General features: G+C 43.6%; 1 protein-coding gene and 1 long non-coding RNA gene across 5 annotated transcripts; one reads left to right on the plus strand and one right to left on the minus strand.

Moving 5' to 3' along the window:
- Positions 1 to 736: 736 nt before the first annotated feature.
- LOC144262616 (uncharacterized) lies at positions 737 to 9,950 on the minus strand. Of its 3 annotated transcripts, XR_013345568.1 has the most exons (4): positions 9,855 to 9,950; positions 2,370 to 2,437; positions 1,941 to 2,056; positions 737 to 876 (listed from the first exon to the last, which is right to left on the minus strand). It is a non-coding gene; the product is annotated as an uncharacterized LOC144262616 (long non-coding RNA). The 3 variants fall into 3 exon arrangements; XR_013345566.1 differs by lacking the exon at positions 9,855 to 9,950 and having other exon boundaries at positions 2,370 to 2,540; XR_013345567.1 differs by lacking the exons at positions 737 to 876; positions 9,855 to 9,950 and having other exon boundaries at positions 1,675 to 2,056; positions 2,370 to 2,540.
- On the plus strand, positions 7,188 to 22,890 carry LOC144262614 (protein CLN8-like). Of its 2 annotated transcripts, XM_077812616.1 has the most exons (4): positions 7,188 to 7,628; positions 10,985 to 11,116; positions 18,374 to 19,026; positions 20,930 to 22,890. In XM_077812616.1, exons 3-4 carry the CDS (start codon positions 18,484 to 18,486, stop codon positions 21,251 to 21,253), a joined length of 867 nt encoding a protein of 288 aa, XP_077668742.1. In that variant the 5' UTR covers positions 7,188 to 7,628; positions 10,985 to 11,116; positions 18,374 to 18,483; the 3' UTR covers positions 21,254 to 22,890. The 2 variants fall into 2 exon arrangements, with proteins under 2 accessions (XP_077668742.1, XP_077668741.1); XM_077812615.1 differs by lacking the exon at positions 7,188 to 7,628 and having other exon boundaries at positions 10,915 to 11,116.
- Positions 22,891 to 25,843: the final 2,953 nt, after the last annotated feature.

Consider the following 25,843-nt stretch of genomic DNA (forward strand, 5'->3'; position numbering starts at 1 on the left):
ATAATTTCAGTGGCAAGAAGGACTAACTGCCTACCCACTTCTCCCCTCCCTCAGCTGCCATCTCCAGGTCCTCCAGCTGGTGGAATTTTTGATAATACAACTTTGTCAGAAATGGGTCAAGTTAGGGCCTTTTGAATAACATCCTTCTCCACGAACATAATAGTGACAAACCTAAAACAATTGTGTATATATCTATTTGAGAAAATATTGAAATATCAACTTTTTAAAATTATACTTTAACAGAGGGATGCATTGCTTAGATGAAAATGATATTGACCTGTGGTAATCCTAGGGAGTTAACCTTGACATGTAGGACTGAAAACATTTATTCATCAAAGTCATTATCTGTGTGATCTCCATCTAGGGCTCCACTGCTAGACACGTTGTCACATGGATCATCATCCACAACACACTCACGCATCTCTGTTAAGGCAGACGGCTAGCCAGACATTTGCAGGGTCGTGAGCATCTGGTCTTTGTACATGAGCTTTTGATTAGCTGAAGGAGCGCATGGTATTTTATGCATAACTGGTGTGATCGTTCCATCCTCCAAGACCCATTAGTGCCCGATAGGGGAAGACAGTTTTGGATGTGGTCAATTGTCCCAGAGCCATTCTATTGCCTGATACTTTGCCCTCTTGACAGCAGGTACAAGTGCATCCCTTGTCAATGACGCTTTTTCTCCGTTTGTCTGCTGCTTGGTAAACATCCACCAACATAGCTCTGCAAGTGTCATAATGTTGTTCTTCAAATGGTAAACTAGGCATATGAATGCCTCTAGTGTGCATTTATGACCTGATCAGTGACTGTCTCAGCCATTCTGAGCGCCTTGAGAGCAAGGAGAGAGAGACTCCGGAGTCTGAATGAAATGCCTTCCTGTAAGATAATGACAGGTTTCAGAGTAACAGCCGTGTTAGTCTGTATTCGCAAAAAGAAAAGGAGTACTGTATGCATCCGATGAAGTGAGCTGTAGCTCACGAAAGCTTATGCTCAAATAAATTGGTTAGTCTCTAAGGTGCCACAAGTGCTCCTTTTCTTTTTGTAAGATAATGTGGCCTTTCCAGCCATCCTTCCAGTAGTGTCACATTCTGAAAAGGTATTGAAACTTGGCAGTGCGGCTGTTGAACAGGGCAGTAAACACCCATGTCATTTTTATTCAGTTCTGACAATGTATTTGTTCATGTGTTCCAGCTGCATAAGGAATGTTAACTGAACTGAGCGATCCCTGGGTCTAGCATGTATGGCTGGCCAGCGAGGCATGAAAAGCCGCTACCGACACATTGTGCTACCAGTAATAGCCTCTGACACATAAGCTGCCCTATCAGAATTTGCTACATTTCCCCAATTTTTGGGCAGTGATAGTGAATTCTGAAGAAGTAGGTTCCCTCTGTCGTAATTTGCTACCTTTGAGTTTTTGTCTGGTCAGTGTAGCTAATCGTGATGGGTGGGTCATCTGTTGCAGTTTGCTACCTCTCCCCTTTCACATCATCTGATTCAGGGTACCTTTCACATCCTCTGGTCCATGGGTTACAGATTGTGACAGGGCATCACCACCCATCTCAATTAGCTACCCCTGGACAAAGGTGAAAGGTAGCAAGCCATGGTGTATATTGATGTCCTGTTACAATTTGCTACCATTTTGAAATCACCATTGTAAACATGGACTCAAAGAGAGGTATTTACAAACTTTATTATTGTAACCAGGTATATAAACAAGAACCGTTTACTTTCCGTTCCAAAAAATTTTAAAAAACAAGCATCGAAATATATGTATTGATAGTTATTAACACCTTTTTTCTATACTGAAATGAACAGTAAAATTAAACTTCTCTATTACTTGTTTATATTCCAGCTGCGTTATTCCAAGAAAACTAAAATATTTCTCTTAAAAAAACAATTATATAATGTACATATTAGGTTAACATCTGAACTATGCATACTTGTTGCACCTGTACTCTTTCTTCTCATCAATTAGGTTTTCTTCATTAGTTCCCTCTGGAAGGCAAGGCATATGTTCCCTCCTCTTACAAGAGTCACACTGGATCTTTGATAAGTTCTAGATGAGAAAATGAAATTACAGAACTACCAATACTAAACATAATTTCTGTTTACTCATAACATTTATAAAATGATATTCCTTCAACATATAATCATTACTCAAGATATGACTATCAGCAGCGGTGAAAATGTTTATTACTAGAATTATTGCAAGAATCTTGATCCTTAGGCTGGTTATTACATTGGGTCTCTATGCAATAGGCTAGATGTTGAGCCATGGCTTTTGTTTTTGTACGACAGACCATCATATTCTGCTTACTTATCTGTTCCAACATACAGTGTGTGTTTCTCATACAATGTTGTGTTCTTACCATCATGCAATCTTCATTTTCTTTTCTGCAAGTGACAAAGTTGCAGCATATGCAGTACACCATGCGCTCTGAAAAATCAATACAATGTACTCAAATGATGATTACGTTGTGACCAAAACTCTAAATAGAAATGTGGAAGTAGGTTTCGCTTTTTCTTACAGTTGCTGTACATGTTTTGTGATCGTTTCTCTATTTAATGAATGGTTGCAATGACTTAGTGCTCATATATATATACACTTGGTTTCATATTATCATATCAGTTTTATGCTCTGTATCGCTCAATTTGCTGTGTCAGAGCTATGCAGGGTCTATGCTTCTGTCAGAGATGGCAGATGGTGAGGAGGGTCACATGGGTTTGTGGGATTTAGGAAAAAAGGTGCAAAAATTATGTATAATTTTACATATGGGATATGTATAAAATTATGGAATGGTGAACACCACACTATGTGAAGTTGATCAATGTGCGACGCATTTTGGCCCCAGTGTGCATTGCCAAAACTTTCAAAAATACAGTACAGTCAACCGTGGCGAGTTGCACAGTGGGATATCTATCCATGATGCACCACACTTTTAATCGATACAAGGATTTCTATATGCTCAGTGCCAATACAAGGAGTCAAATCGGCATGCGCACATGTGACATACTAACGTGGAGATTCTATGGTGATGTAACTTGAGTTAATATAAGTTTGTAATGTAGGTATGGCCTTAGGTATATGAAATGTTTGGGAGAGGTAACAGGAAAAGTATGAGGCTAGTCTAATTCATTCAAGTGTTTAGGCTCCTGCTTTTGTGGAACTAGGCCTACTGCATCCTAAAGGCTGAAGAACAAAGAGGCACATAAAAAGAAACAGTATAATTAATTTCTTGTTTTTTAATGTCATGACTTGAGGGTGTATAATTCATGATTTTGGAATTCTTGTGGTTTTCATGCTATCTTGGGGTTGTAGATGTGTTTTCATTATGTTGTGAAAGCCAAAACTATTAACTGGTTCAAAAAAGAATTTGATAATTTCCTCACAATCGGTCCATCAGTGACTATTAGCCAAGATGATGAGGGATGCAATCCCATGCTCTGAGGCTGGATGTTCCTAAACCTCTGATTGCCAGATGCTGAGAGTGGACTTCGGGGGATGGATCACTGAATGATTGCCTGTTCTGTTTATTCCCTCTGAAGCATTGGCACTGGCCATTGCTGGAAGACAGGATACTGGGCTAGATGGACCATTAGTCTCACCTACTGTGGTCGTTCTTATGTTCAGCAGTTACAGAAGATTTTTGCCCTTGAGATGGATGTAATATGAGATAGTGTACTGCTCTTATTGAATATTTGAGACTCAAGTTCTACACACAAGCAGTGACGTGAAAAAGCACTTGGGGCTGGGATTGGGAGGCAAAATAACCGTTGCAAAAGGCAATCCCCTTCGGTGGATCAAATGCCAGTGAAGTTTTGACAACAGGCCAGGACATCAGTCAGACTGGAAGTCACATGATCCAACAGAATAAACTTGTGTTATAAAAATAAAAAGAAAAAGTTAGAATTAAAAATCACAGTAAAAAACATAGCTAGTGCTATACTAGAATCATTGCTCAAACTCCTAGCAACTATTTACATATAAATATTTTGATGACTATTTGCTATTCAAATAAAAATAGCACGATGACATGCATCTGCATAATGATAAAAAAGGTAAATGATGACGTAGTAAGAGTAATAAGAGTAATAAAAATAACTTTGTAAAAGGAGCAAGCTATATTCAAAATGGATTACAAGGAAGGAGCACAATTCAGGGAATCGCAGCAGATAAGACAAATTTGTGAACTGTTATGAGACTTCATGTAGACAAACTGATAAGGGCTTCTTTTTATTTTTAAAATATGTGACACACAGTTTTTGAGGGGCTATATGTAAAATATTTCACTGAATCAAGTCTCCTGTATCACCTCAGCATGTTATATCAGATAGAGAGGAGCTATAGTGTCTCAGCATTGGGATACACTGTGCCTTTAAGAACCTAGCCCTGGGAAGCCCGTGCTGAGGCATACTGTCCTGTGCGAAGGGAAATAAAAAAGCCCATTTCCCCCCATCTCTATTTTTGAAAACACAGCAGGTGGCTCATCCCATTGGGGTAACTGTTACCCCCCTCTGCCCCTCCCTGTGCCAGGACTTTGCCCTCTGTCATGGTTCTGCAGCGCTGTCCCCCGAGGTGAACCCTGGCTTCTAGCCCCCACATCCCTGATTTTCCTCTTCAGCCCCTCTCCTGCCCCTGCCTCCAGCTGCTTGACTCCACCATCCAGTAAATTTCCGCCTCCTGCTCAGGCCGTGCCTATCCCCCCCCCACTCCAATTTGCCCCCTTTTTACTCCGCCAAAGAGCATACAGCAGAATCTGATTCCAAGTAAGGGCAGAGTGAGGACAGTGGCTTCAGCAGATGTTACTGAGCGTACTCAGTTCATGTGAGCATGCTCAGTATAATGTATGTAGTAAATTCTGACAGGAAGTCTGGCACCTCATGTAGTGCTGAGTTAAAGGCTGACCATGTCGGAATGTACCTTTCTCCTGAAATTGTGCAGTATGGTATCTGGGTGTCTGGATCATTTGAGGGTATAGCTTTTGTCTCTTCAGTGAAGCAGTACTCAGTGAAGCCGGCCTTGATTTTAGTACTGGAATTAACAGTAGGGCTGGGGATGCAAAAGGATATTAGAAGGGTGGGCCCTAATGGGTTTAGGCAGATGAATAGGTATTTCCATAGATCTGTGCAGTGCGTGCTGTATCTCTTATTTTTTAAGTATTAACAGGGAAAAATAGGTTTTCTAAAACTGATTTTATAAAACATATAATGAACAGAATAGCTTATATTACACTCTTTTACAATTTCAAATAAAAGTATTTCCCTTTAGGAAAAAGTAAATTTCCTTCCCCTAACATTCTCCTGAGCCAGTGTAAACTGCTCAGGGACAGGGCAGGAGCCTAGTTATATTTTATACCTCCTAAAGCATCCGGCACATCAGTGGTATTTAATGAATAACATTGTTCACCTACCAGTGTTTGCTAGCACAAAAGAACCAGAAAGAGAAGCTGATATGTATCAAAACCGAATTCTTATTTGGAAGGGAGGAGTGTTCTTCAGTATTGTTAAAAATATAGCTAGGGCATTATTTTTATTAATGTGACTTTCACCTTGGTTGTGTACCTTGAGCACCCAGATATGGGCATAATATAAGAAGCTGGATCAAATTCATTTACTTTATTTGAAGGGGGTTGGGAAGGAGGCAGAGAAGGAGGGAGGCTCAGAACTTGTTAAAGGGGAGGATAAGAGAAGTTCACCTGGTATGTATCCCTCTAAAATTATAACATCAACAAGTAAACTTACGTGTACAGAGTTACCATTTGGTCAGGTTATTGCTGTTATGCAGATATACATAGATTGCTCTCAGTTCTCTAGACCTAGACTGGTAGCATCTTTTCTTTTTAAGTTTCTTTAGCTCTGAAGGATGAGAGCTTAATCCTGCCTACAGGGCTGGCCTTACCATAAGGCAAACTGAGGCCGCTTCCTGTAACAGTTGCCAGTGGAGAACACAGCTTCTCCAAGCTGAAGTTAATAAAAATAAATCTATGCTCCACAATGACACAGGAGAGGCTGGTCGGCCTTGCAACCATCTCAATAGAGCATGAGCTGGCCCAGACTGTGGACTTTCAGGAAGCAGTTCAAATCTTTGCAACCAAGAAAGTACGGAAAGCATCACTGTGATTATTCAAACTGTTATACCAATAAAATAAAAACCAGCAGGATCTTATTAAAGGGGAAAAGGCAAAATACCTCATTTATTGTGAATACAGACAGAATCATAGTAAGCAGTTAGTTATAGCTATAACATTCCATTCAATCTCATATTTATTCACACATTCATTCATACAAACACACACAGGTTCTGCAAGGTTGTTATCATAGTTACCAGCCTTAGAGTTGCTCATGCCAAGCCACTGGCGAGGTGGCCTGGACATGAGGAGGGAGCAGGGCCTTGTCAGATGCTCATCTGATGCTCCTGGAAGTTGGTTTGCAGAATCAGACCCCAAAGTTCTCACTTTCTAGAGTCCATTTTTATAGGAATTTCTTCCTATGCCAGTCTATGGGAATTGCTTCATCATGCTTTTGCTGAATCAATCAGCAGATAGCACATTCCTGACAGCTCCGTGCTGCTAGATGTTATCTTGTTCTTTGGTTCTCCCATTCTTGAGGCTGTTGGGTGGATTCCAGTGTGCCCTCCGAGGGTCCTCTGCTTATTTCCACTTGACGCCTTCTTCAGCCGATGGACACTGGATTCTTAGGCTGGCACCTCCCTGATCATTCAGTTATTATCCACACCAAGCATCCATCCACATACATTCTCTATCTCTATTTTAATCACAATTGTTAATACAACAAAATGGCGGGGAGTCTCTGGGTGCTGTTTCTGTTGTTACAGAGTATTGCTTTGAATCTCTCTCTGTGTAAATTGCTTTGAGAACAGACTCTGTCTTAGAATGTAGTAATGCAATTAGCAGCTTGCAAGTTTCACACATAGAGGGAGAGAAACAGTACCAAAAACCAAGAGAGCTCTTAATTAGTAATACCCTGGAATTTAAACTATGGGAAATCAAACTCATTTGTGATTTTAATACAGAACTTCTTTAATATGATCCAACAAAACAGATAAAAATGCCAGTGTTTACTATGCAGACAAGAAAAGTTACATTTGCTGTTCAGGCATTTGAAAGTTAAGTGTTACTAAAATTTTTGAACAAGGCATTTTAAGTTGTTAGTTCTTCTTTATTGGGGTAGGTAGCAGAGCATTTCCATGAGAGGAGTAGAACAGGAAGAAGGCAGAATTGAGACCTTTCAAAGCTTTGGCCCAAGCAAGTGGGCATGGGGCGTCATTTGAGCTCCCCGCTTCAGGTGCCAAAATGTTGTGGGCCGGCCCTGGCTTCTAAAATTAATTTTGTGATAATTAAAAGGACAATATCAGGTTCTTTAAGCCACAAATTTAGGTTCCATCAATTAGAAATAAATACATAATATTTCTATTCATGTTAGATTCTAAGAATTTTTTGAAAAGCAAGAACCCAAGCACGGCAGCATTTTGCCAAGGCAAGAGAACTGCAAGATGAAACTGAAACCATACTAACTATGGCTTAACCCGCTCCCCACGCTCGTTCCCAGCCAGTATCAGCAGGAAGCAGCAGATGGTCGCGCTCCAGGCAACAGCGAGAGGAGACTTGGTGAGCTGCAAAGTTGGGGGCTGGGCGGAAGGTGGAAGGGGCAGACAGGGAAAGGAGCTAAATAGTGGGGCACAGAGCTAGAGTGGGGGAAGCTAAGTGGAAGTAATGTAGGTGGGGGAGGCAGCTCCAAATCCCCCCCCCCCAATAATGCTTGAGGGTCTCAATGCTTCCAATCACCCTTCCCCATCTGGTCCAGGCTCCATCACCCACCTCTCCTCTCTCTTCTCCCCTCCCACCCCCAGTTAGCCTGTTCTCCTCCACAGTCCCTCTCCAAACAACCCCCAGGCATCTTGCTCCCCCAGACTCTCTCTAGTACCCTAAATCCTCACCGATTTCCCCAGTCACCCTGCCTTCGCCAACCGCCGCTCATCCCTACCGCAGCAGGGCCAGATTAACTTTTTGTGGGCCTGGCACCAAACATATTTGTGGGCCCCCATGGGGCAAGTTGCAGGGGGTGGGATGGTCAGCCTCCAGAGTGAAGGGCAGGCTGGGGGCAGTGAGGCACAGCACGGTGAGAGCAGCCCCGCTCTGCGCAGCCAGCAGGAGTGCACTGTTTACGAACCTGCAACTGCCAGACACACACTGGCCTGTCCATCCCTGTGCTGCCAGCATGCCCCTTCTCCTTGAGGGCAGGCCCGCACCACATCACCCCCCTGCCCAGCCCCCCCCCCCCCCCATGCCCAGTGCCCCCTCACCCAGAGACCTCTACCACAGATCTCTATGCCCAGCCCCCACCCCTCCCAGAGACCTCCCGGCTGGCCTCCCACTACAACTGCACAGCACTCTGCACACCACACCACTCGCCCAGCGCCCCCTGCCCATAGACCTCCCCACTGCCCACCACCTTCCTCACAGTCCCACCATCACAGCTGCACAGCACCCCATATTCCTGAGGAGATTCTCCACCAAAAAATTAAAAATTCTGTGAACAATATTTTAAAATTCTGAAAATTTTATTTGTCAATAAATAAATGTGGAGGCTCCAACATGGCAGTAGGGAGCACAGGCCACTGGTTGCATGAGGCGGGAGAATACCCTACAGCCTTCCTCCATACCACCTCAGGGCAGGGACTCAGCAGTGAGGCTGCACCTGACCCTGACACAGTGCAAGGGCCAGGCGTGCCCCAGAAACGCGCTGGGGCCCTGCCCCCCTGTGCCAGGCGCACCAGATGTGGGTGAGCAGACTCAGCCCGGCAGCAGGATCCAAGTGCAGAGGGACTTAGTGTGGGGGGATCCAGGTGGGGGTAAGAGAGTTCTCTGTGGGCAATCTGGGTGTGGGTGGCTCAGTGGGAGATCTGGATGCACAGAAGCTCATTGGGGGGGGGGGGGGCGGTTTCCAGGTGCAGGGGCAATGGGACTCTGCAGGGGATCCAGGTGAAGGTATTTGGGGCTCAGCAGGGGGGTCGAGGTGCAGGGGAGGTGGGGTTCATTTGGGTGGGAGTCCAGGGAGAGGTGGTTGAGGCTCATCAGGGAGGTACAGATGCAGGGGAGGTGGCGCTTTTCAGGGTGAGGGTTCAATGGGCCTGCTTAACAAGGGAGCTTGTTTCCAGATGTAATTGGCTAGTCCTGAATAATCTTCGATCAGATAAACTTTACTGAGGAACAAAGCACCTCATCCGTATCTCAAAACCAGCTTTTGTTGCAGTGATCTTTTAGCACAAAATGCCAAAGATAGTTGAATGCACTTAATTTCTCCTGAGGAACCAACTTAATTTGGTAAATAAAATTTGTCACAGTATGTTGCCAACTGGTGGGATTTTATAGTCTCTCTCAATACTAGATGTTTTTTTTTACAGTCCAGCACCTACATTTGTGTGATTCAAATTGTAATTAAAAAAAAAAAAAAGTTTATACCCCTATGGTTGGGAAGAAAAGCCTGAAAGTGTGATTCCAAGTGTAACCCAGTCGGTCAAGGGGATGCCATATGCTGGGCTCCAGCTTCCCCCCTGCCCCCACTTCCCCTATCCCCTTTTCTTCCCCATCCCATGCCCCTTCCCCACCACTCCATCTCCTCCCCAGGCTTGGAAACTGCCCCCCCAGCACGACCCAGGGGAGCGGGCTGGGGCCAGGTCATTCCACTTCCTGCTGCCCAGTGATTGCAGGGCAGGCCCGACCCCGCGCTCACGGGGCGGTGGGAAGTGGAGTGACCCGACCCCAGCCCGCTCTGCTCTGCTCCCCTGGCTCGGGATTGGGGGGGGTGGGGGCGAACCGCCCCCCAGCACTCACCGGTGGCGCAGCTGGGAGCCGGCGGAGCGGAGCAGGCTGGGGCCGGGTCGCTCCACTTACTGCCCCTCAGTGAGTGCACGCCCGACACCGGCTGCAGTCCTCAGGGGAAGGAGTCGAGTGGGGCTGCGGCGGAGCAGGGGTAGGAAGAGGCCGGGCGGGGGCGGATCAGGGGTGGGGGCAGCTTTCCTGGCCGTCTCAGCCGGCCGGGGGATCGGGCTGGCCGGGGCCCCTTCTGACTCTGGGCCCGGCGCCATGGTGCCACTGGTGCCGTGGTAAACCCGGTACTGCACCCCAGTCCTGCTTCTGCAGGGCACGTTGGAGACTATCCTGCCGCATCCCCACCCTGCCGGGGCCGGTGAGGGAAATCTGTCATTCTGTGGCCGGTGAGAAATGTCCCACACCAAGCTGCACAAAACCAAGACGTGGGTCCCTTCATATACCACAGTCGAGGCACGATACCGCCAACACACGCGTGACACACTATTTCTGGGCAGGACAGACACACGTCCTGCCCACAGCGGGGTACTGGAGAGGTGGCGGTCTCTCCCTCGGTTCCAGCTTCCACGTTTCTCTCCGTGGCTCTAGCTGGGCTCAGGATGGCTTTGCAGCGGACATGTTTTTGCATCCTACCGCCTGCGGCTGCCAATGACAACACAAAAAGAAAAGGAGTCCTTGTGGCACCTTAGAGACTAACCAATTTATTTGAGCATGAGCTTTCGTGAGCTACAGCTCACTTCATCAGATGCATACCGTGGAAACTGCAGCAGACTTTATATATACACACACTCCACCATGCAATGTTTCTCACGCCTCTGTGGGGGGGGGGCGATCGCCCTTTTGCTCAGTGTAATGCGAAAGTTGGCTGCAGCAGCAAGGCAGAGTGTGGCCTGACCCCCTCCTGCGCTGCAGAATTAAGATCCAAGGAGAACTGTGAACAACCCCAGAGTCCGGCTTGCCAGTGCGGGTTATTTCGTGCGCTCCACTCCCCCCAGGGCAGCAGCTACAGTTTACGTGGGGCGGAAACAGGGTGGGGCAGGAAAAGCGATAAACGTAACACTATTCTGGGTGCAGGGGTCTCTTCTTTCTGCGGTGCTGAACTAGGGCTCCACGCTGTTGCATTTCCATTCTAGGGGCAGCTACTTCTGCATAAAAGGTGGAAGAAGCAGCCCGGACTTTTCGGCTGATTGTAGCTGTTGAACACAAGACAGGAAAGCGCAGAGGCTGCGGGCAGGAACTGCAGAGTAACTGAAGCAGACCAGCCAGTAAGTAGCATTACTGTTTCTTCTTGTGAGGAGGGGGAGGAAATGGGGATGAGACAGCGTTAACTAACTGCTGGTTTTGCTTAAATGCTGAGAAAACATCCTACTTCCAGGAGAGGCTGTTGTATGAAGTCAGGGGAATTTCACACAGCCTGTGAACCACCATATTTAGAGGGCTGTATGTAGCTGGGGAGGGGTGAGGAGGTGTTTGTCTTTTTTTGTGGGGAGGTAAGAATGGGAAGTTTCTGTTGCTTTCTCTTCACACCCTTGTGACTATGCTGATGTTAATGGCCTGATTCTCCACTTCCTTATACGTTGCCTATTTATATACAGGAGAATGTTACCGGAGTCAGGAACTGCTCAGTCAACCACACATAGGGTGACCTGATGTTCTGATTTTATAGGAGCAGTCCCGATTTTGGAGTCTCTTTCTTATATAGGGTCCTATAACTCTCCACCCCCTGTCCCGATTTTTCATCCTAACCATACACCTCTTTGGGAACAGCTGTAGTGTAGTAAACTGCTCAGTGTAGTAATGTGCTACCAGTAGGAGTTATTGATGTGTATAGATTGTAAGAAACTGCTCTTGCAGTAAACTGCTACTGATGTAACAAATGCCTACAGGTAGCAGTTCCTTGCACTGCAGTGTATGTGAAATTGCTACAGATAGAAAAGTGCTATCTGTAGCAATTATTGATAGGTTTAGATTGTAAGAAACAGCTTTTGTAAAAAGATGCTACTTCCCTCATAGGTCATGTTTTCTAGACCTTACTTTTTTTTCCTCCTCTTCTGTGGACTTTCTCCAATTTGTCCACATCTTTCCTGAAATGTGGCACCCAGAACTGGACACAATACCTAATCCGCGCAGAGTAGAGCGGACGTCCCAGAGTGATGTTCTGTTTTTTTGCAGCAGCGTTACACTGTTCACTCATTCAGGTTGTAGTCCACTAGGACCCCTAGATCCCTTTCCACAGTACTCATATTCAGTTTGTGGTCCACTATGACCTGCAGATCCTTTTCCCCAGTACTCTTTCCTAGGTTATCATTCATAAACTTTGTAAGTGTACTCTCTATTACATATCTCAATCATTGATTAAGATTTTGAATAGAAACCTATCCAGAACTGATTCCTGGAGAACGCTACTTGTTATCCCCTTTCAGCCTGACTCAGCCCTTTCAGCCTGTGAATCACTGATCACTACTGTCGGAACTGTTTTCCCAACTAGTTTTGCACCAGTGTTATTTTAGCTCCATCTAGGTTGCATTTCCGTAGTTTGTTTATGAGAAGGTCATGGGCGGAAGTAAAGAAACAGATTGATAGAGCCAGAAGAGTTCCCAGAAGTTACCTACTACAGGACAGGCCTAACAAAGAAAATAACAGAACGCCACTAGCCGTCACCTTCAGCCCCCAACTAAAACCCCTCCAACGCATTATTAAGGATCTACAACCTATCCTAAAGGATGACCCAACACTCTCACAAATCTTGGGAGACAGGCCAGTCCTTGCCTACAGACAGCCCCGCAACCTGAAGCAAATACTCACCAACAACCACATACCACACAACAGAACCACTAACCCAGGAACTTATCCTTGCAACAAAGCCCGTTGCCAATTGTGCCCACATATCTATTCAGGGGACACCATCACAGGGCCTAATAACATCAGCCACACTATCAGAGGCTCGTTCACCTGCACATCCACCAATGTGATTTATGCCATCATGTGCCAGCAATGCCCCTCTGCCATGTACATTGGTCAAACTGGACAGTCTCTACGTAAAAGAATAAATGGACACAAATCAGATGTCAAGAATTATAACATTCATAAACCAGTCGGAGAACACTTCAATCTCTCTGGTCACGCAATCACAGACATGAAGGTCGCTATCTTAAAACAAAAAAACTTCAAATCCAGACTCCAGCGAGAAACTGCTGAATTGGAATTCATTTGCAAATTGGATACTATTAATTTAGGCTTAAATAGAGACTGGGAGTGGCTAAGTCATTATGCAAGGTAGCCTATTTCCTCTTGTTATTTCCTCCCCCCCCCCCCCCCCGATGTTCTGGTTTAACTTGGATTTAAACTTGGAGAGTGGTCAGTTTGGACGAGCTATTACCAGCAGGAGAGTGATTCTGTGTGTGTATGGGGGTGGGTTTTTGGAGGGGGGTGAGAGAACCTGGATTTGTGCAGGAAATGGCCTAACTTCATTATCATGCACATTGTGTAAAGAGTTGTCACTTTGGATGGGCTATCACCAGCAGGAGAGTGAATTTGTGTGGGGGGGTGGAGGGTGAGAAAACCTGGATTTGTGCTGGAAATGGCCTAACCTGAGGATTACTTTAGATAAGCTATCACCAGCAGGACAGTGGGGTGGGAGGAGGTATTGTTTCATATTCTCTGTGTATATATAAAGTCTGCTGCAGTTTCCACGGTACGTATCTGATGAAGTGAGCTGTAGCTCACGAAAGCTCATGCTCAAATAAACTGGTTAGTCTCTAAGGTGCCACAAGTACTCCTTTTCTTTTTGCGAATACAGACTAACACGGCTGTTACTCTGAAACCTGTATCAAAAGCCTCACTAAAGGCAAGAGAGACCATGTTGACCACTCTCCTCCCACCCCCTCCACCTCCCCCAATCCACAAGACTTGTTACACTGTTAAAGAAAGCTATCAGGTTGCTTTTACATGTGAGACTTCTTGAATTAGCTACACCAGATGGCCTTTTTAGCAAAGTAGAACCTGTCACTGCTGCAGGTAGTACTATCCTACAGATAGGAATTTCTCACATACATATAGCTAATAAGGGCAGGGTGAAGGGCAGTGGCTTCAGCAGATGAACTGAGCATGCTCAGGACCCGTAGCTGGTACAGTAGGATGCAAAGCAGTTTACTACAGTACACCCGAAGTAAGCAATCTGGCAATGGCAGAGCCAAAAAAAAAAACCCCAAATACAGTACAGTACTGTGTTAAAAGTGAACTACTGGAAAAAAAGGGGAGACTTTAAAAAAAATTTTTGACAAGATAAGGAAACTTTCTTTGCTTGTTTCATTTAAATTAAGATGGTTGACAGCAGCATTTTTCTTCTGTATCGTAAAGTTTCAAAGCTGTATTAAGTCAATGTTCAGTTGTAAGCTTTTGAAAGTAAGAACATAGCATTTTGTTCAGAGTTATGAACAACCTCCATTCCTGAGGTGTTTGTAATTCTGGTGTCTACTATATATCTGTGCAGAGTGAGTGTAAAATTCTAGCAACTTAGAATTCTTAACTCTTACTGTTTCAGGATGCAAGGCAGTGGGAAGGAAGGGCCCTTGGGGTTGCTCTGGTGTAAAGGAGAGCAGAATCAGGCCCCCTGAGAATATAAATAAGCAATATTCCTTTGCTCTCTAGCTATAAGACTGCCATCCTCCTTTTCTGTTATTTATTATATTGGGGTGCAGGAAAGGAAGGCATCTTTATAGAAGCTTTTTACCTATACTGCTAACTATCCATATGGCTTCCTCTTCTGCCTCCCACCAGAGCTGCCAGTCAAACTGTGTGAAATTAGATACTCTCTGGGCAGTTCTTCCCCTGGCCACATTGACAGGATGTGCTGTGTCCAGCGGTCGTGGCAATCTTGTCCAATACGTCAGCAAAATGGACCTGTGCTTATGGATACTTTAAAACAAAAACATAATAAAATGTTCATCTTCTTTAAACCATACCATGTGGAGGGTATTTTAATTAACTTTACGCCCCCAAGCTTAAAAATTCGGGACGATACAATTAATAATAATTGTGATGCTGGGGTGGACAATAAAGAGGTTGTTTCTCTATGTCCTTAATTAGCTTCAGGAATAAAAGACCTTTTTAGAATGTGGTCTAATTCTGTTCAGAAGTTGACCATGCAATTTTGTTCACAAGATGATCCTACAAGCCCTTACTCATGCATTTACTAGACTATCATTTTGTAGAATTATGTTCTGTTTTTTGGTGTCTGATATTCCAAATTGCAAGCAAAACAACACTGTTGGGATTCCCTCCGAGACCTTTTCCACTCGACTGATTCAGAACACTTCAGTTCTGCAAGAACACTTTTATCCAGTTCTGTGGAATCCAAAAACTCAGTCCAGATCAGGACTCGTTACTAAAGTTTCTCTATTGGCATTTCGGAAATCTGTACCTGAGGTGATCAGACTCAGATGTAATGGGGCAGGTTAGGGTGCATCACAACTCCAAAGTACATAGTTATAAATCAGATTATATACATATTCTAAAACAGACTAACACATGCATTATATTCTACATTGTATCACATGCTTTATAATTGGCTTACTAATTCTGTGAAACAGGCCCTGTATGAATCACAAGCTATCCATGTGCTACAAACTACTAGTAAGCAAAGCTGTAGCTGCAAGCCTATCACACTTTACTCTTTTTCTATTTCTTTATATACTAGCTTCATATTATTTACAAGATCCCTTGGGAATTCATGCTTTGTCCATTGTTAACCTCTGTTTTTCTACTTCTGTTTTTCTTTGTGTATGCAAGACTACAAACGTGCATTCCTGTGATGCTGCATGCATAATTAAAACACCTCACAGAAGAGAGAACTCTAAGGAGGGCTGTCTTTTTTTTTTTTTTTTTTTAACTTTGAAAAGTTTATTTATTCTTCATACTGTGACTTAATATAGAAAAAGATTAAAAAGTTCTAATTATAACAGGCTAATAGTACATGCTTGCGTGTATCAAAGGTCCATTTATGTAAACCTCTAATGAAGAATATTTATAACGTTACTGATTTTCTTTTTTTCCTAAACAAAATAATAAAGTGTGTGTACATACGTACCGTAGATATAGGACACAATTCTCATTTGCATTGAGGCCACTGTGACGGGTAGGGTCACAGAGATCCCCTTGGGACTGCCAGCTGATGTGCTGAGCCCGTTTCTGAGCCCGTTTTCCCTGGCAGCTTGGGACTTCAGTACTCCGTCTCGCTGAGCCAGACACGCTAGCCTGCTGCAAACACAGGCCCAGGTCTGAACCAGGTCCCCCAAAAGCTGCAGGCCTAACTGAAAACAGCTTAAGAAGTGCTCTTGTCTCTAGCACCCAGATACCCAGTTCCCAATGGGATCCAAACCCCAAATAAATCTGTTTTACTCTGTATAAAGCTTATACAGGGTAAACTCATAAATTGTTTGCCCTGTATAACACTGATAGAGATATGCACAACTGTTTGCTCCCCCAGGAATTAATTACTTGCTCTGGGTTAATTAATAAGCAAAAAGTGATTTAAGTAGTTCCAAGTAATAACAGATAGAATAAAGTAAATTACCAAACAAAATAAAACAAGGCTAAGCCTAATACAGTAGGAAACTAAATGCAGCTAAATCTCACCCTCAGAGATGTTCCAATAAGCTTCTTTCACAGACTAGACTCCTTCCTAGTCTGGGTCCAGCAATCACTCATGCCCCCATAGTTATTGTCCTTTGTTCCAGTTTCTTTCAGGCATCTCTTTGGGGTGGAGAGGCTATCTCTTGAGCCAGCTGAAGACAAAATGGAGGGGTTTCCAGGACCTTATATAGTCTTTCTCTTGTGGGTGGAGAACTTTGTTCTCCTGTGTAAAATCTCCTCAACAAGATGGAGTTTGCAGTCACCTGGGCAAGTCACATGTCTATGAATGATTCAGCTTTTTGCAGGCTGACGCCATTGTTTACATGTTAGTTTGAACGTTTGCAGGAAAGCTCAGATGTGGATTGGCATCTCCCAAAGTCCATTGTCACCTAAGTGTTTCTTGATTGGGCACTTAGTGAGAATAGTCCTTTCTCAGGAAGCTGACCAAATGCTTCACTGAGGCCACTTAGAATCAAACAAGTACATAGCCAATATTCATAACTTCAAATACAAAAAATGATACACACATACAGACAGCATAATCATAACCAGCAAACTACAACCTTCCCATAGACACCCCACTTGGCCTCCTCTGTACAAGACCTGGTGCAACCATAGGACCCTGGTTGCAACAATGATCTGTATGGTCACAGTTTATGTCAATAACGTCACAACCATGTTATTCTGTTCCAACAATTCAGGGCTCCTTTATACTTCCAGGCATGTAAAGTGGCCTTAGTGTAAATGAGAATCAGGCTCAGAGTGGCTGGTTTGTTGCAGTTTTGATCTATACCCTGTAAACTGGGTGTGTACGTTTGATTCCTAAAAATTCTTAGGGTACGTCTACTCTGTGTTTTAAAACAAATGTGAGTCCCAGAGCCCAAGTCTACAGACTCAGGCTCACACTATGGCACTAAACAGCACTGTAGACGTCATGGTTCAGGATCTCAAACTCACCTCCTCCCTGGATTTCAGAATCCAAGCACCAGTTCGAGCCTGAACATCTACACAGCTGTTTTTAGTGCTGTAGATTGAGCCTGAGTCTGTAGTACCATGGTGCAAGCCCGAGTGTGTAGATCGGAGCTTGAGACTCACTGTGTAGACCTATCCAGAGGGCTGTACAGGTGAAAAATGAAGGTTCAGTTATGCTTAAACATGCTGCTAAAGAATTGTAAGCCTCAGTTGTTTTTTTTTTTCTCCCTTTAGCACTGGCCCCCTTTGTTTATGTCCATAGGAGTTGTTTCTGTTCACACCTAGAATGTTAACTTTGTTAGAAGTAAAAATCATTGGTCATAGAACAATTTTCAAGTCTTCTGTGAGGAAGGTGTGGGGGGGATGCTAGTAGCATATAAGCTGGTGAAAGATTGTTTTAAAAATATGGTGTCAGTAGCGTTAGCAAAACACTTCAGCCAGACGGACTTCTTGAGGGATGATTTATAAAGGCAAAGGAAGACTTGAAAAAGATAAAGAATAGCGAGTATTCTACGTATATAGAAGTAACAGGAAGGGAAGAAAAACCAGTAAGGAAAATGACGAGGAAAAAGTATTATATTTTTATATAACTTGGGAACAAAAAGTAAAGGTTTTGTGACTGTAACATCCATTGACACTAATCATTCTGCCAGTAAGGAAACAAAGAGTTTCCCTCTCTCATCTTCTTTTATATACCCAGTAGAGTTCTTGAAGGCTAATTATCAGCCTTGAGTAGGTTTTTTTTAATGTCAGTTCTAAATTGTTTGGAAATATCAGTGGAAAGAGAAACAAACTCTAAACTGTAGTGAAACTAGTGAGATTTCATAAATGGGGAGTGTGTGTGAGTGTGTGTGTGTGTAAAATGCACGCAGCCAATCTCTACAAGTCTCTTCTATCTTTTTTTTTTTTCATTGCAGGTGGGTTTCTGCTCCATGTAACAGCAAAGGCTCAATAGCCTTAAGATAGACCAACGTGTGGTTGAGAAGCTTCAGACTCTCTCCAAATATTTTGAATTAGAGGAGAAGAAATGAATTTTGCATATGCTGCTGAAACCTTGAGTGTCATATTTGATTGGGACTATGTTCTGTGGGAAGTTCGTTTGAAGTTAGTAGCAGCTGGATTTTTCTTCTACCTCATTGTATTTCTTCTAGCTCACTGGCTGGCCTCATGGATCAGTGCCAGTTATCGCACTTTGTCAGGGAAGGACAAAGTCTTCTCGAATATAGCTATTACTCGTGGCCTGCTTGGAATTCAGAGTTGTGTAGCTGGGTTGTGGGCCTTGCTCATAGATCCAGTTTTCCAAGCTGACAAAGTGTATTCACAGCAAAAGTGGAGTTGGTTTCATTGCTTAATAGCCTCTGGCTTCATCTTGTTTGAAAATGTAGTTGTTCATGTGTCTAATATTGTTTTCAGGACATGTGATGTGTTCTTGGTAGTTCATCATTTATTTGCCTTTGGTGGGCTTCTTGGTCTGATAATTAACATAAAATCTGGACACTATCTACCCCTGATGGGACTGCTACTTGAGATGAGCACTCCTTCAATCTGCATGTACTGGCTACTTCGAAGGGTAAGAACTTGCTGTATTAATTGTTGGTGATAGAAGTTTCCATTGTAAAACTCCCATTGCTTCCCCATCAAAAAAAAAAAAAAAAAAAATCTGCAAAGAAATATTGGCCTTCAAATTGGGAGATTAGTGGTGGGATCAGGGAAGAATTTTCCTTCCAAACTTGAAGTCCTGGGAATCCTTAATTATAACACCCTAAAATACTTAAATATTGTTCAAATGTTTTTTAAATTTTTTTTACCCATTTTGTAGCAAAGAAATGAAAAGGGAAGATTTTAAAAATTACTTTACAGACTCACTAGTTGGGATCTAGTGCACAGGACTAAAGATTAGGTGACTAAACTCTATTTTTTTAAAGATATTTTTAAAGAGTGAAAATAGTAACATGAGAATGTTAGAGCTGTTAAGTGTTTATGTATCTTCTGTGGATGCAGAGAGGGAGAACAGCCTTGAAGAGATCTTCCATGCTTGTGGGGAGAAAAGAAATCGGCCCTGCTTTCCAAACTGTTATCTGTTCCCAGCAATAAGTTTTTAGTAGTTTAATCTTAAATTATAAAATATCTGGACTCTTTAGAATTACAGCCACAAGCCTTGGCAGGATCACCTCAGCCCTTCTGCAGTGCTTTTAATGAGACCTTAAACATGAAGGTCCTATCTGTGCATATAGACGCTAGAGCAGTCAGAGAATCATGGTTTGCCTGAGTGGTGTTAACCAAAACTTCCCAGACCCTGGTAGCCCCCCCCCCGCACTTTTGTAACATGTGCTTTGTTTTGATTGTCTTCCTCCATCCAACAGGTGGCTGCATCTAAGTGATGCTGTATGCACATAGTTTGCAAAGTGGTTTAGAATTCTTCTGGGCAAAAGGTGCTATGTAAATGTGCAATCTCTTGGCACTCAAGAAAAATGATTTAGAGAAGGTTTGTTTGGCAGTTTACACTAAACACAGTTAATATAGTTTATGACAGACCCAGAGCAGTGGGGTACAGGAGTCCGGCCTTATTGGGATCCAGGAAGTGGGTGGGCGAAGCCTAAGGGGAGGGTTACAGGAGTCTGGCAGAAGGCAAATATACTGGCCACTAGATGAATAGTTTTCTGTTCCTTGAGTGACCAGAGCAGGGGCTGCCCTAGAGCAATCAGGCACCTGCTAGAACCAATTAAGACAGGCAAGCTAATTAAGACACCTGGAGCCAATTAAGAACATACTAGAATCAGTTATAGCAGGCAGACTAATCAGGACACCTGGTTTTAAAAGGACCTCCCATCAGTTAGTGGAGAGTGTGCAAGGAGCAGAGAGTGAGAAGGTGTGCTGCTGGAGGACTGAGGAGTACGAGTGTGATCAGACCTCAGGAGGAAGATCCTGTGGTGAGGATAAAGAAGGTGCTGGGGGGAGGCCATGAGGAAGTAGTCCAGGGAGTTGTAGCTGTCGTGCAGCTGATACAGGAGACATAGACAGCTGCTATCTACAGGGCCCTGGGCTGGAACCTGGTGTAGAGGGTGCCCACCCCCGCAAACTCCTCCTCCCCCCCAAAAAAAACTCCTGATTGGACACAGGAGGAGTTGACCTGGTCTGTGAGCAACACCCAAAGGGAAGGTCTAATTTGGAAAGGGATCTGGCCTGTCCCGACCCACTAGGTGGGACAACAGAGACTAGGGAGATTGTTGTCTGTTTTCCCCCATGCTGGCCAATGATGAGGTTAGCTGAGTGAACAGCAGGTTTGAGCCTCTAGCAGAAGCGGCCAAACTGAGGGCTGCCAAGAACCTCTGAGGCGAGCAAATCTGCCAAAAAGTGCAGGACCCACCAAGGCAGAGGAGGAACTTTGTCACAATATCTTAATTCTAGAAAATGCTGACTGCTTTATCTTGAAGGTGCAATTTCATTTCTTTCTTTGTTGTTTTTCTCTTCAGACTGGCTATACTAATTCCCTTTTATGGAAGGCAAACCAATGGGTACTGATCCATATGCAACACTGCCGCATGGTCCTTATTTATCACATGTGGTGGGTGTGTATTTCCAATTGGAATGATGTCGTGGAAAATCTGGGACTTCCACATTTTATCGTCTTTTTCGTGGGGTTAAGTACACTTACATTAATACTTAATCCGTACTGGATATACAGATCAACTCGGCGGCTCTTTGGTCCAGTGGACTGGAACTTTTCATTTTTCACTGCTGTTTTTGGATCCTCTGGAAAATTAAATAGTGAAACATTCCAAAAGAAGAGGAGATAGTGTTGCAACAGTTATTGGGATAATAATAAAGTATGGCCAGAAGAATATGGTGCAGGTTTACTACTGAGTCCATGAAAACAGAATTACTTACAAGAAGTCTATGAATATATTGATCGCTATGTAGATTGCTATTAGTGCACTATACTCCTTTATCAAAAGTGTTTTAAAATTGTGTCTATATTTAAAATACACACACACACAATCTTTGACTCAGTCAGGATTCATGTCAGAGCATTATGTAATAAAATCTTATTTTGGGGAAAGTGGCAAGTTAGCGATAGGTAAGGGAGGCATTGTTTGATTTGTAAAAATCTAGAGAATCATAATTTCAGTGGTGTCACCCTCTGCAATGTGGCAGGGTGGGTCTCACTGGCATCCGCTTGTCCCATCTCTGGGTTTCCTGTTAGTGGAAATTCTGATAATATAACTGTCAGAAATTGGTCAAGCTGGGTATTATTCAAAAGCCCTTTCTCCCATGAACACAGTGGTACGAAGCATGACCAACCCAAAACAATTATGTAGATAGTTCATTATTTTCTAAAATATATATCCCCTTTTTTTAATTATTCTTGAATACAGAAATGCATTGTTAACATGAAAAAAAACACATTGACCTTTGGTAATCCCAGGGAGCTTAGCTTTGACATGTAGGACTGAAAACATTTATTTGTCAAAGTCATCATCAGGGTCATCTCCATCTATGGCTCCACTGCTAGACATGTTGTCACATTGATCCTCATCTGTGTCACACTAATACATCTCTGTATAAGGCAGATGGCTAGCCAGACATTTGCGAGACAGTGAGCATCTGGTCTTTGCACATGATATTTTGATTAGCAGAAGGATTGATTTGGGAGCGCATGGTATTTCCTGCATAATTGGTGTGATCAGTCTATCCTCCAAGACCCATCTGTGCCTAGTGGGGGAGGGTAGCTTTGGATGCACTTGATCATCCTGGAGCTATTCCATTGCTTGATAGTAGGTATAAATGCATTTCTTGTCAATGGCAATATTTGTCTGTCTGCTGCTTGGAAAACATCCATCTATGTAGCTCTGAAAGTGTCATAAGTTGGTTTTCAAATGGTAAACTCAGCATATGAACGCCTGTAGTGCGCTTGTGACCTCAACAGTGACTGCCTGAGCCATTCTGAGCACCTTGAGAGCAAGGAGAGAGTCTCCAGAGGCTGAATGAAATGCCTTCCTGTAAAATAATTTGGTCTTTCCAGCCAACCTTCCAGTACTGTCACTGTCATAAATATAAAGGGAAGGGTAAACCCCTTTGAAATCCCTCCTGGCCAGGGGAAAGCTCCTCTCACCTGTAAAGGGTTAAGAAGCTAAAGGTAACCTCCTGGCACCTGACCAAAATGACCAATGAGGAGACAAGATACTTTCAAAAGCTGGGAGGAGGGAGAGAAACAAAGGGTCTGTGTGTCTGTCTATATGCTGGTTTCTGCTGGGGATAGACCAGGAATGGAGTCTTAGAACTTTTAGTAAGTAATCTAGCTAGGTATGTGTTAGATTATGATTTCTTTAAATGGCTGAGAAAAGAATTGTGCTGAATAGAATAACTATTTCTGTCTGTGTATCTTTTTTGTAACTTAAGGTTTTGCCTAGAGGGGTTCTCTATGTTTTTGAATCTAATTACCCTGTAAGATATCTACCATCCTGATTTTACAGGGGGAATTTCTTTATTTCTATTTACTTCTATTTTTATTAAAAGTCTTCTTGTAAGAAACTGAATGCTTTTTCATTGTTCTCAGATCCAAGGGTTTGGGTCTGTGGTCACCTATGCAAATTGGTGAGGCTTTTTACCAAACCTGGTCCAGGAAGTGGGGTGCAAGGTTTTGGGAAGTATTTTGGGGGGAAAGACGCGTCCAAACAGCTCTTCCCCAGTAACCAGTATTAGTTTGGTGGTGGTAGCGGCCAATCCAAGGACAAAGGGTGGAATATTTTGTACCTTGGGGAAGTTTTGACCTAAGCTGATAAAGATAAGCTTAGGAGGTTTTTCATGCAGGTCCCCACATCTGTACCCTAGAGTTCAGAGTGGGGAAGGAACCTTGACACCACTAAATCAAGTCAGAGCCAGTCTGATATACGCCTCTCATGCACAAAAAGCTAGATATGTTCAGTGAACTAATGGTGGTGTCACAATTCAGGGGAACTGCATCATTATTCCTCCTCCATGATCCCTTGCGTACACCCACTTCAGCTTCCCGAGCTGTCACCTCTATTGGACGGAGATCCATTTTCTCTCCCTCCTGACCAGGGTTCTCTCCAGGATATTCTCAGTGATACAGACTGCCTGAACAGGCCAACAGCTACGCTTTGCTTTCTTTTTGAAGGCTTATGAACAGCATAGCTGCCAGCAGTTATAAGTTACCACACTGTCTTTTATAAGCAAGCACATTTATTCCTAAGGTGAAAGCATTGCAGAGAAAACATTTAAAAACAATAGAAGTTCCTACATGCACGCTAAAGACTTACCAGTGGTCACCCCTTCAGCAACAACAAGCACAGGAGTAGGAGTCTGTATTTCAAACCCCACAGAGGGTTTTTTCTGTGCTTACAAGTCTATAATAGCCTTGGCTCAGAACTAGCACCCAGACGGGGTAGATCAGCCTGTTTCTTTCTACAGCATGGGCCTTTGATCTTCAGATTCCAGTGGACCCTTCCTCATGGTGCAGCTTCAAAAGGCTGGGATTTTGCATAACCAGAGGGAGTGGGGGAGGAATTTGCATTCACAGCCCACTAGATATTTCCCAGGAAATCTATGTCAGACATTGTCCCAAAATACTGTTCTTGTCTGCCACAATGTTCAATATAGTTCTTTGAGCATCCAGTCCCAGAGTATTACATAACCTCTGCATTTCGTACAACGGGCTCTAAAGATAATGAAACTTAATTCAATAAGGTTTTCCAGGGACATTGCAGGACATTGCCATATCTGCACAGGCTGCATTTTGAGTAGACAAGGAGCATCCAACAAGGAAAGTTCATTTCTAACTTGTAGGTTACATTTACAGGATGGGGGACTGTATCCTGGAAAGCAGTGACTCTGGAAAGGAGCTAGGGGTCATAGTAGATAACCAATTGAACAGGAGCTCCAGTGTGGTGCTGTGGCTAAGTGGGCTAATGCGATTCTTAGATGTGTAAGCCCTGTGGCCTGAAGCTCTGGAGGGTAGGGCACTCAATTCTTTTGTTTGTTGGTGAACAAAGGAAAAAGCACCCCAAAGTAGCTTCAGAACTCCAAACACAGAAACTCCATAGGGGCATGAACTCTCTGCCACCATCTACTTGTGAACAGGGATAAGAGACTGAATGTGCCAGGCCTTATTTGCATTTTTGTTATGTGAAAGTGTTGGTTGTTTTGGATCCAACTCAGTTCTTCTTTGAGTGATTGCTCATGTCCATTCCACTGTAGGTCTGTGTGTGATTTGTGCACAGATGTTGTAGTTTTTTTCCCTCCGTTGGGATGGCTCAAGCACCCTCTGTCACCACCATGTGCCACTGCATGCTGGTATAAGAGAGGGGAGCCACCCCAGCCTCCTGTCCTTCTCCCTCCCCACCCTTTCCTTCTTACTGTCAGTGATGGTTGTCAGCGAGATCCCAGACTTGCTAATTCAAGTGGTTTGCTCACTCATTGTAAATAGTTATACTTAGTAATTCATAGATTCATAGATATTAAGGTCAGAAGGGGCCATTATGATCATCTAGTCCGACCTCCTGCACAACGCAGGCCACAGAATCTCATGCACCCACTCCTGCAAAAAACCTCTCTTCTATGTCTGAGCTATTGAAGTCCTCAAATCGTGGTTTAAAGACTTCAAGGAGCAGAGAATCCTGCAGCAAGTGACCCGGGCCCCATGCTACAGAGGAAGGCGAAAAACATCCAGGGCCTCTGCCAATCTGCCCTGGAGGAAAATTCCTTCCCAACCCCAAATATGGCGATCAGCTAAACCCTGAGCATATGGGCAAGATTCACCAGCCAGATACCCAGGAAAGAATTTTCTGTAGTAACTCAGATCCCACCCCATCTAACATCCCATCACAGGCCATTGGGCCTATTTACCATGAATATTTAAAGATCAATTAATTGCCAAAATCATGTTATTCCATCATACCATCTCCTCCATAAACTTATTGAGTTTAATCTTAAAGCCAGATAGGTCTTTTGCCCCCACTAGCTTCCCTTTGAAGGCTATTCCAAAACTTCACTCCTCCGATGGTTAGAAACCTTCATCTAATTTCATGTCTAAGCTTCCCAATGACCAGTTTATTTGTTCTTGTGTCCACATTGGTACTGAGCTTAAATAATTCCTCTCCCTCTCCGATATTTATCCCTCTGATGTCTTTATAGAGAGCAATCATATCTCCCCTCAACCTTCTTTTAGTTAGGCTAAACAAGCCAAGCTCCTTGAGTCTCTTTTCATAAGACAGGTTTTCCATTCCTTGGATCATCCTAGTAGCTTCTCTGTACCTGTTCCAGTTTGAATTCATCCTTCTTAAACATGGGAGACCAAAACTGCACACATAGCATTCCAGATGAGGTCTCACCAGTGCTTTCTATAACGGTACTAAAACCTCCTTATC

Source organism: Eretmochelys imbricata, chromosome 3, assembly GCF_965152235.1.
Source record: "Eretmochelys imbricata isolate rEreImb1 chromosome 3, rEreImb1.hap1, whole genome shotgun sequence".
NCBI classification, from domain to species: Eukaryota; Metazoa; Chordata; order Testudines; family Cheloniidae; genus Eretmochelys; species Eretmochelys imbricata.